Below are 12,475 nucleotides of genomic sequence, written 5' to 3'. Positions count from 1 at the left end.
TACTATAAATTTTAAAAACTTATTCTTTTCATATACTTTGTATTTTCTGAACAAACTAGTTGGTCACAGTTCAGTCTAATGTCCACTAGTTACACTGTTCCAGATGGCAACACTTGGGTGCCCTTATCCTAAAGGGGATCCAATTATTTAAAGCATGTATGATATTGTCAATATTGAGGAGCTGGCAATCCTCACAAGTGGCAGACAACCAGAATTTACCTGAATTCTCTTCCTTCACGTGTTTACAATTGAAGTATACAATATGGATGGTTTCTAATTTACAAGGTTATAACTAAGTTGATTGCTGTCAATTCTAAATATATTTTCTCCTTAGGAGTATTTTATAAATAGCACTTGGACTTCTGGTCAATCCATGAAAGTCTGTATAATCTATTATATAGAAAAAGTAACAATAATATTTACTGAGAATTTACTGTGTGCCAGCCATTGATTCACAGGATTTACATGTAGTAACTCGTTTAATCCTTAGAACAATCCAGTGAATATAGACTATTATCACCCTTACTCACAGACGAAGAAGTTAAGGCTATGAGGTAAAGAAACTTTCCCTTGGTCACATAATTAGATTTGAATCTCCACAGCCTGATTCCAGAACCAATGTGTTTAACCCCTCCCTACACTGCCTTTCTATCACAATCCATACAGCTCCATTGCAGAGGCACTGAACCACTGAGAACACTCTTCTCTGGGAAGTGTACGCACTCCAGCTGGACCTGTCAGCGTCACACCCACTCTCACCAAGTAGGGGCTCCTCCAGAGCAACAAACACTTCTGGGTGGTTGCAGATGCGGCCCCTGCTTTGCAAGGACAGCTCTTGCATTACATTCTATGAAGTAAAAACCAACAAAGTTATATGAATGCTGGAGTCAAATGCCAGGATTTGAAACCCAGCTTCACTATTTACCACCTGGTGACCTGAGACAGGTTACTAAACCTCTCACAGCCTCTGTTTCCTACTCTGTCAAAGGCACAAATTAAGCTGCCTCTTATGATTAGTGTAATAAACTGAAGGTACTTAGCACATGCTTGGCAAAGGATAAGGCCTCAATAAATGTTTGCTATGTTATTATGATTACATCCATTTACATAGCACTTTCTGTACATTATCTTAGGGAGAGCAGTAGGAAAATGAGGCTCAGTGAGGAAGGTGAAATACCAGCTACCATCAATCTTTCAGGGGCAGAGACAGAACTCAAGCCTGGTAAGACCTGTGCTCTTTCCACTGTGTGCTCTGCCTCCTAGGTCTGAAAAGGAAGATGACACTGACCTGCACTCCCCACCTGCAAGCCCCACACACTTATTGCTCTGTTCACAGTAAAAGAATACATCACTCCACAGCACAAGGAAAGCATCTCAAGTATCTTGCAGAGTTTTCAGATCAGGAACCAAAGAACACACGCCCCAGTGAAATCAAGTTTTTATACATGGATTTGTCTCCTGCCCTGCCCATATGTACAGGCTCATTATAGTGGGAACTACAAAAATTTACGTTTAAAAATTTGATAGGCACCATTCTCCTTCCAGGGCCCTCCCCACATCCCTTCTCTCACAATTTACACCTAAAACCTTTAGATGAGACTGAGAAAGGGAGAAGTCCATGGGTGCTGGAGGGAAGTGGGGAGGGATATAGGTTGTGGGGGTCCAGTCCAGAGTGGGGTGCTGAAACCCAAGGCAGGTGATGGGTCCATGCCAAGGTTGGAGGAGGAGAGCCTCCTGTGGTTGTTGGGGACAGAGATGAGGAGAGTATTACTGTGAGAGGCGGGGTGGGAAGGAAGCTGCCCAGCATGTGGATGGGGATGGCAAATAGGTTATATTCAGGAGAACTGAACACATTAACAGATACATTCTTAGTGCTGGACAGGGGAGTCACACCTATGGAAAGGAGAAAATTAGAATGAACTTCGTGATGTTGGACTGGAAAAGGAAGTAATACTGTGAACTACTGGTTTTTAATATACAGAGATAGATACAGAAATATGTATAATATATGAATACATAAATTTAAGATATGTGAATGTGTATGCATATATATTATAACATGCATGTGCATGTATATATATATAAACATGTCGTGTTCACATAAAACCCCTAACTCTGTCCCCTGAGAAAGCCTGGAAATAGCAACACCACAATAGCAGTAAGTGCATCTAGTGTTCATATCTTAGGTTTCTAAATTCTGTTCTCTTATGAAAGGGATCAGGACTCCTTGAAGAAGTGGCAAATATCAGGAATTCTGCAGGGAGCACATGATGAGCCCAGAATAAGTTGATGTATCAGAAAGTAAGGAAGTGCTCAAGGAATGAGGGGTGTATGTCAAAAGGACAGAGACGATAGAAAGAGCTCCTACTGGTCAAATATGAGAATTGGGCATAAAAATAAATACTAACAACAATAGATATCCCACTGAGTCAAGCAGGAATCCATACTGACATACAGAATGCTATGGACTGAACTGTGGCCCCTGCCCAAATTCTTATGTTGAAGACCTAACCTGCAGTTGACATGGTATTTGGAAATGGGGCCTTTGGACAATAATTGGGTTTGGATGAGGTCATAAGGGTGGGGCTCTCCTGATGGTATCAGTGCCCTTATAAGAAGAAACACTAAAGAGCTTGCTCCCTCAACCCTGCCCCCAACTCTTTCTCTGCCATTTGAGGACAGCAGAAGCCTACAAGCCAGGAAGAGGGCCCATACCAAGGAACCAAATTGGCCAGCACCCTCATCTTGGGCCTCCCAGTCTTCAGAATTGTGAGAAATAAATTCTTGTTGCTTAAGTCGTCCAGTCTATAGTATTTTGTTATGGCAATCCAAGCTAATATATACACAGAAAATCTGATGAGAAACAGGGTATTTAGATAGTCTCAAAGTACCTCTCCATAAATCTCCACTCTTGGTCTCTAATTAAAGAGCAGAGGTCCATTTCCTAAGTCATTTCATAGAACTTGGCTTGTTCTAGATGTCAGCATAACTCACTGATCACCTACCATCCTACTTACTGATTTTTTACCTACATTAAGTAAAATAACAACTGTTGAAAATGCTGGGTAAATTATCAGATCTTAGTTAAAATGGCTTTTACTTCTTAATAAAAAAACAGGTTTTTGTCTGCTTAGTAGTCACCTAGCCCTTGGAAATTACACATATATTTATTATTTGTGTTTTGCTGATCATACCTAGTGATCACATCCCACTTAATAAATCACCTTATTCCTGAGTTGGTTGTTATTCACCCCTAACATCCTCATCAAATTGGAGATATTTTTGAAGTCCTCTGGTAGTATCATTTCCAAGGGCACTTCTACTTCCTTTTTTTAATTCTCTTGACTTGTCAGGCTTACTACTTCTTTTATTTCTAGATCATTGCTTTTCAAATTTTTCTTTTTCAAAATTCTCAAAAGCCTTAAAAAGTGTTTACTTTCGATGCCTGTGCCTCATGGTTTCTTAACTCATCACCATTCCCAAATCTTATTTCTAAAATGCATCTCACACAAAAACATAGCCTTATATAAAAAAGTGTGAAAATGTTTTAAGCAAATTTGAACTATGTGACTTTGAACTGGTGTGATAAGAAAACACATGTAGAAGTATTGATGGATTGATAGACGGATGAACCTTGAAAACATCAGGCTAAGTGAAAGAAGCTACTCATCCAATACCACTCATATGAAAGTGCAGAACAGGGACGTTTATAGAGACAGAAGGCAGATTAGCAGTTACTTAGTGCTTGGGGTGGGAGGGTATGGGGAATACTGGGGTGGCAGCTAAAGAGTGCAGAGTTTCTTCTCCAGGTGATGAGAATGCTCTAAAACTGAGTGTGGTGATGGCTGCACAAATCTGTGGATATACTAAAAACCATGGAACTGGGTGATTTGTATGGTATATTTCAATAAAGCTGTTAAAAAGGTAAAACTGAATTTAAAAAGTAAAATTGAATTAAAAACCAATGTATTAAAGTTTCAGTTGATGTGCAAAATTTGAAATTTAAATCTACTCCCCGAATTAAAAATTTGGTAAGAACTGTATAATTTCAAAGCCAAATGAATCACAGTCTATACTACTGCCACATACGATGTCACTTTAGGTGACAAAAAGGCATCGTTTGTCAGCAGTAGGGCCTCCTAGGCAGTAAACAGACATCCCCTATCAGGGCTGTTTTTGGATTATGTGATTTACATTATGCAAAATCTTCAGTAATACATTCCTCAGGCAAATGTGTTTCAAATAATTACAGCTGGTGATCTCCCTTCTCTTAAAGTGGCTTCTGTACCTCTGTGTTCCCAAACATCTTTCATTTTGAAGTTAGAACAATTTATTACCAGTCCTTCTGTCATTTGTAATATTTCTGGCCAAATTTTCCTGTTTTATTCTCTGTATCTAGGTCAATGAGCATGAACATTTCTCTAGACTGACCTGAAAAGAACATCAGCATAAAAAGGGGAAAACACTGTTGGTTTGATCACTTTCCCATTCAGTTTAGGGAAGAGTTGATTAGGGGGGTGTTACAGCAGAAGAATCAAGTAATGAAAAAGACAATCACAAATTTTGGGAAAAAAAATGAATTCAAGAATTAAGTTCTCCATAAAGAGCATCAAAGACAAGAAGGGCATGGAATTTCTAGAGCAGGTATCATGGGACAGTGTGAAGAATATGAACTCAGGTAGTCAAGACTCCCGAGTTCCCACCCTGAGCCTATCATTCAGCCAAGATCTCCATTTCCTCATCTATGAAACGAGGCTTTGGACGAGATGACCTGAGCTCCTTTTACAGCTAAAAAAATCTTGCACTCTAAAGTTCAAGTTCTAAACTCTCTTACCTTCTTCTTTAAAATGACTCTTTGTGTCTTTGGTGAGACGTCCAAGACCAGCTCTGCACCAGTAATGGCCTTGTTGGAAGCCACAGGCCTGCCTGTCCCCTCCTGTAAACTAGAATTAAAAATAATAATAATAGGATACATGCACACCCACACACACATACACATATATATGTACATTCACACATGTGTCTAAGTACTCGTAAGCATATGCCTAAAAACCTCCGCTATAAAGAAGATAATTTTTTAAAAAATAATGTAAGAAAAAAGTCTGACTCAAGTTGCAGAAAGGGCAAGGTTCTGTTGTTTTCCCATAGAGTTCAAAGATTCATCTGTCAAGAGATATACTCTGACATTTTTTCTCTCCTGGTAATCTTAGTGGTTTAACATGCAGACATAAAAGGATGACTGTATATCTTTAGTAAAAACAAAAACAAAATCTGAGCCAGACATTCCAAAGATCCAAGACTTTGCTCTACTCTTTGTCAGGCAGAATAGCAACACTGCATCCCCAAGCCTTGGCAAGAAATCAGAAGTCCCTTAAGGATGAAAATAAAACACAGCATTCATAATCACCTTCCTCTAATTCAGTTGTGTTGTTTCTCTATGGCTTATGAATCCTAAGCTTTATAGAATGTTGCAGCCTAGCTATACTTTAGGGTACTTTGCTGAGATTACATCCAGATAATTCGCCTGTTTCTATTAATTTCTAGTATCAAAAAAGAGACTGATACATTCAGACTTAAAAACTAGTTTTCAGAACACCAAAAGCACCAGTGACAAAAAAAAAAAAAAAGAGATAAATTCGACTTCAAAATTAAAAACTTATGTCCTTCAAAGGACACCATTAAGAAAGTAAAAAGACAATCCACAGACTGGGAAAAGATATTTGCAAGTCATATACCTGATATGGGATTGATAATCTATTATTATACAAGGACCTCTTAAAATTCAACAAAAGGCAAAAAATCAAATTTAAAAATGGGCAAAGGAGCTGGATAGACATTTCTCCAGAGATAACACAAATGGTCAATAAGCACATGAAAAGATTCTCAACATCATAAGCAATTAAGGAAATACAAATTAAAACTACAATGAGATCCCACTATAAACCCAGGATGACTACAAGTTAAAAAAATTTTTTTTATAAAGGGAAATAACAAATGACATTGAGGATGTGGAAAAACTGGAACTCTGCACTTTCCTCATGGGAATGTAAAACGATTCAGCTGCTATGGAAAATAGTACACCATTTCCTCAAAAAGTTAAACCTAGAATTACCATAGAACCCAGCAATTCTACTACTAGGTATATACAAAAAAGAAATTAAAAATAAGCACTTAAACAAATAAAGAAACATTCAGCCATGTTGCTTGCTGCACTGTTCAAAATAGCCAAAAGGTAGAGACAACACAAATGGCCATCAATGGCTGGACATACAAAATGTGGTATATACTGTGTAATGCAATATTACTCAGCCTTAAAAGGAATGAAATACCAATACAGGCCACAATGTGGAAGAACCTTAAAAACATTATGCCTGAGTGAAAGAAGCCAGAAACAAAAGGTCACATATTTTATGATTCAATTTACAAGAAATATCTGGAATAGGCAAACTTTTAGAGACACAAAGAAGATTGGGAGAGGGGGTACTCAAGATGGTGGCATGAGAAGGGTGGCAGAAATCTCCTCCCAAAACCATATATATTTTGAAAATACAGCAAATACAACTATTCCTAAAAGAGAGACCAGAAGATACAGGACAACAGCCAGGCTACATCCACGTCTGTGAGAACTCAGCATCTCATGAAAAGGGTAAGATACAAAGCTGTGACCCAGCGGGACACGAGCACTCCCCTCACCCCAGCTCACTGGCGGGAGTAAAGGAGTCAGAGTGGGGACAGAGTGGGAGCACAGGACTGCTAAATAATCAGCCCTAGTAATCTGCACTGGGAGCACAGACATGCATTGCATGCTGTATTGGATATTAGAGAAATGGAAAAGTAAAATCTGAGATGGAGACAGCTGGCTCCAGCCTGGGACAAAAGAAAAGCAGGCACTTTAAAAGTCTCAAACGGACAAGGGTTTAACAGGTGGACAAAATTGTCCTGACACACTCAGCCCAGCGGGCTGGAATCTTAAGGAACTTCAGGCGCCCTAACCACCTGGGTGACAACACACCCCCAAAGCCCCTCACAACGATAAGCAGCCTACTGTTCATTCCCCCCTGCTGGCACTGCAAGCAAAACAGCTGACCCACCACTGCTGCGGACCAGCCGGGAAGCAGCCCCACCCACAGCAACCACACAGAGTCTTCTCCCAGTGCGCAGCTAACAGGGCCAGAACCAGAGGCTGCCGCCAGCATGCAACTGCCCAGCACAGGCAGAGGAAGCCGGCACAAGGTCCGGAAGGCACAAAGGGGCGCCATTCTCACAGGAGACCACACCTGCCACATCTGATACCCCCCCGCAGTGCCCTAGGCTACCCCAAGGGCCGCCCTGCCCATGGCAGCTGAGAGCATTAACCTAGAGACTGCTCCCTGTATGTGGGTAACTGGTACAGGCAGCAGAGAAGGGCAAGATGACCAGCAAGCAGGAAGGGACTTTGCTCTCCCAGCTAACACATGTGCCACTTGCCAGTGATCACTTCTATCACCATGAAAAGACAGAAGAATCTAGTCCAGTCCCAAATCACAAAAACAACTCCAGAGAGAGGGCCTGACGAGATAAATATAACCAATCTTCCTGAAAAAGAATTCAAAATAAAAGTCATAACCATGCTGATGGAGCTGGAGAGCTGCAGAGGTGATGGAGCTGCAGAGCTAAGGGATGAAGTCCAGAGGGAGATAACAGAAATGAAACAATCAATGGAAGGACTTAAGAGCAGACTGGATGAGGTGCAAGAGACTGTTAATGGAATAGAAATCAGAGAACAGGAATACAGAGAAGCTGAGGCAGAGAGATAAAACGATCTATAGGAATGAAAGAATATTAAGAGAACTGTGTGACCAATCCAAATGGAACAATATTCACATTATAGGGGTACCAGAAGAAGAAGAGAGAAAAAGGGATAGAAAGTGTCTTTCAGGAAATAATTGCTGAAAACTTCCCAAAGCTAGGGAAAGAAATAGTCTCTCAGACCATGGAAGCCCACAGATCAACCAACACAAGGGACCCTAGGAGGACAACAGAAAGACATACAATAATTAAAATAACAAAGATCAAAGACAAGGACAGGGTATTAAATGCAGCCAGAGAGAGAGAAAAGATCACCTACAAAGGAAAACCCATCAGGCTATCATCAGACTTCTTAAAAGAAACCTTACAGGCCAGAAGAGAACGGTGTTATTTATTTACTGCAATGAAACAGAAGGGCCTTGAACCAAGAATACTGTATCCAGCAAGATTATCATTTAAATTTGAAGGAAGGATTAAACAGTTTCCAGATAAGCAAAAGTTGAGGGAATTTGCCTCCCATAAACCACCTCTACAGGGTATCTTAAAGGGACTGCTCTAGATGGAACTACTCCTAAGGCTAAATAGATGTCACCAAAAAAATATATAATCACAGTAAAGAAAGCAGACCAACCAAATACTGACTAAAGGCAAAAAATGAAATCAGCTATCCAAAAAAGCACTCAAGGGAAACACAAAAGAGTACAGAATAAAACACCTAACATATAAAGAGTGGAGGAAGAAGAAGGGAGAGAAATAAAGAATCATCAGACTGTGTTTATAATAGCATAATAAGTGAGTTAAAGTTAGAGGGTTAGACAGTAAAGAAGCTACCCATGAACCTCTGGTAACCATGAATCCAAAGCTTGCAATGGCAATAAGTACATATCTTTCCATAATCACCATAAATTTAACAGAATGAATGCAACAATCAAAAGACACAGAGTAATAGAATGGATAAAAAAGCAAGACCCATCTATATGCTGCTTACAAGAGACTCACCTCAAACCCAAAGACATACACAGATTAAAAGTGAAGGGATGGAAAAAGATATTTCATGCAAACAAGGAGAAAAAAGCAGGTGTTGCAGTACTTGCATCAGACAAAATAGACTTCAAAACAAAGAAAGTAACAAGAGATAAAGAAGGACATTACATAATGATAAGGGGGTCAGTCCAACAAGAGGAGATAACCATTATAAATATCTATGCACGCAACACAGGAACACCAACATATGTGAAACAAATACTAACAGAATTAAAGGAGGAAATAGAATGCAATGCATTCATTTTAGGAGACATCAACATACCACTCACTCCAAAGGACAGATCCACCAGACAGAAAATAAGGACACAGAGGCACTGAACAACACACTAGAACAGATGGAACTAACAGACATCTACAGAATTCTACACCCAAAGGCAGCAGGATACACATTCTTCTCAAGTGCACATGGAACATTCTCCAGAATAGACCACATACTAGGCCATAAGAAGAGCCTCTGTAAATTAAAAAAGATTCAAATTGTACCAACCAACTTCTCAGATCATAAAGGTATAAAACTAGAAATAGATTGCACAAAGAAAATAAAAAAGCTCACAAACACACAGAGGCTGAACAACATGCTCCTAAATAATCAATGGATCAATGACCAAATTAAAATAGAGATCAAGCACTATATGGAGACAAATGACAACAACAGCACAAAGCCCCAACTACTGTGGGATGCAGCAAAGGCAGTTCTAAAAGGAAAGTGTATAACAATCCAGGCCTACTTAAAGATGGAAGAACAATCTCAAATAGTCTAAAGTCACAGTTATTGAAATTGGAAAAAGAACAAATGAGGCCTAAGGTCAGCAGAAGGAGGGACATAATAAAGATCAGAGAGGAAATAAATAGAATTGAGAAGAATAAAACAATAGAAAAAAATCAATGAAACGAAGGAAGAGCTGGTTCTTTGAGAAAATAAACAAAATAGATAAGTCACTAGCCAGACTTATTAAGAGAAAAAGAGAATCTACACACATCAACAGAATCAGAAACAAGAAAGGAAAAATCACTACAGACACCACAGAAATACAAAGAATTATTAGAAAATACTATGAATATCTATATGCTAACAAGCTGGAAAACCTAGGAGAAATGGACTTCCTAGAAAAATACAACCGACCAAGGAAGAAACAGAAAATCTAAACAGACCAATTACCAGCAAAGAAATTGAATCAGTAATCAAAAAACTACCCAAGAACAAAACCCCCGGGCCAGATGGATTCACTGCTGAATTTTATCAGACATATAGAGAAGATATAATACCCATTCTCCTTAAAGTTTTCCAAAAAATAGAAGAGGAAACTTCCAAACCCATTCTATGAAGCCAGCATCACTCTAATACCAAAACGAGGCAAAGACCACACAAAAAGAAAATTACAGACCAATATCCCTGAAGAACATAGATATGAAAACACCCAAAAAAATATTAGCAAACCGAATTCAAAAATACATCAAGAGGATCATACACCATGATCAAGTGGGATTCATCTCAGGGATGCAAGGACGGTACAACATTCGAAAATCCATCAACATAATCCACCACATCAACAAAAAGAAGGACAAAAACCATATGATCATCTCCACAGATGCTAAAAAAGCATTCAACAAAATTCAACATCCATTCATGATGAAAACTCTCAACAAAACAGGTATAGAGAGCAGGTACCTCAACATAATAAAGGCCATATATGACAAACCCACAGCCAACATCATACTTAACAGCAAGAAGCGCAAAGCTTTTCACCTAAGATTGGGAACAAGACAGGGATGCCCACTCTCCCCACTGTTATACAACATAGTACTGGAGGTCCTAGCCATGGCAATCAGACAACACAAAGAAATAAAGGGCATCAAGATTGGTAAGGAAGAAATCAAACTGTCACTACTTGCAGATGACATGATATTGCACATAAAAAACCCTAAAGACTCCACTCCACTCCAAAACTACTAGAACTAATATCTGAATTCAGCAAAGTTCCAGGATACAAAATTAATACACAGAAATCTGTTGCTTTCCCATACACTAACGATGAACTAGCAGAAAGAGAAATCAGGAAAACAATTCCATTCACAATTGCATCAAAAAGAATAAAATACCTAGGAATAAACCTAATCAAGGAAGTGAAAGACTTATACCCTGAGAACTACAAGACACTCTTCAGAGAAATTAAAGAGGACACTAACAAATGGAAACTCTTACCATCCTTTTGGGTAGGAAGAACTCATATTGTCAAAATAACCATCCTGCCTAAAGCATTATCCAGACTCAATGCAATCCCTATCAAAATATCAACAGCATTCTTCAACGAACTGGAACAAATAGTTCTAAAATTCATATGGAAACACAAAGACCCCGAATAGTCAAAGCAATCCTGAGAAGGGAGAATAAAGCTGGGGGGTTATGCTCCCCAACTTCAAGCTCTACTACAAAGCCACAGTAATCAAGACAATTTGGTACTGGCACAAGAACAGACCCACAGACCAGTGGAACAGAATAGAGACACCAGACATTAACCCAAACATATATGGTCAATTAATGTATGATAAAGGAGCCATGGACATACAATGGGGAAATGATAGTCTCTTCAACAGATGGTGCTGGCAAAACTGGACAGCTACATGTAAGAGAATGAAACTGGATCATTGCCTGACCCCATACACAAAAGTAAATTCAAAATGGATCAAAGACCTGAATGTAAATCATGAAACCATAAAACTCTTAGAGAAAAACATAGGCAAAAATCTCTTGGACATAAACACGAGCGACTTCTTCATGAACATATCTCCCTGGGCAAGGGAAACAAAAGCAAAAATGAACAAGTGGGACTATAACAAGCTGAAAACCTTCTGTACAGCAAAGGACACCATCAATAGAACAAAAAGGTATCCTACAGTGTGGGAGAATATATTCATAAATGACATATTCGATAAAGGGTTGACATCCAAAATACATAAAGAGTTCACGCACCTCAACAAACAAAAAGCAAATAATCCAATTCAAAAATGGGCAGAGGAGCTGAACAGACAGTTCTCCAAAGAAGAAATTCAGATGGCCAACAGACACATGAAAAGATGCTCCACATCGCTAATCATCATAGAAATGCAAATTAAAACCACAATGAGATACCACCTCACATCACTTAGGATGGCCAATATCCAAAAGACAAACAACAACAAATGTTGGCGAGGATGTGGAGAAAGGGGAACCCTCCTACACTGCTGGTGGGAATGTAAAGTAGTTCAACCATTGTGGAAAGCAGTATGGAGGTTCCTCAAGAAGCTCAAAATAGAAATAGCATTTGATCTGGGAATGCTACTCCTAGGAATTTACCCAAAGAATGCAGTAGCCCAGTTTGAAAAAGACATATGCACACCTATGTTTATCGCAGCACTATTTTACAATAGCCAAGAAATGGAAGCTACCTAAGTGTCCATCGGTAGATGAATGAATAAAGAAGATGTGGTACATATATACAATGGAGTATTATTCAGCCATAAGAAGAAAACAAATCCTACCACTTGCAACAACATGGATGGAGCTAGAGGCTATCATGCTCAGTGAAATAAGCCAGGCGGAGAAAGACAAGTATCAAATGATTTCACTCATCTGTGGAGCATAAGAACAAAGAAAAAACTGAAG

At 39.1% G+C, this 12,475-nt stretch overlaps 1 protein-coding gene across 16 annotated transcripts in view; it reads right to left on the bottom strand.

Moving 5' to 3' along the window:
• Nucleotides 1–12,475, bottom strand: part of VPS13D (vacuolar protein sorting 13 homolog D) — a 286,614-nt gene that overhangs the window by 134,972 nt on the left and 139,167 nt on the right. For all 16 annotated transcript variants that reach the window (XR_008996895.1, XR_008996896.1, XM_057499741.1 and 13 more), the window contains one exon: nucleotides 4,835–4,943. Coding sequence is in view for 14 of the 16 variants with exons in the window: in XM_057499741.1 (XP_057355724.1) it covers nucleotides 4,835–4,943 (109 nt within the window). In the remaining 2 variants the exon portion in view is untranslated. The remainder of the gene's footprint in view (nucleotides 1–4,834; nucleotides 4,944–12,475) is intronic.

The sequence above is a fragment of the Manis pentadactyla genome, chromosome 4, assembly GCF_030020395.1.
Source record: "Manis pentadactyla isolate mManPen7 chromosome 4, mManPen7.hap1, whole genome shotgun sequence".
In the NCBI taxonomy this organism is placed as follows: domain Eukaryota; kingdom Metazoa; phylum Chordata; class Mammalia; order Pholidota; family Manidae; genus Manis; species Manis pentadactyla.
This window is presented reverse-complemented; position numbering and strand designations above follow the sequence as displayed.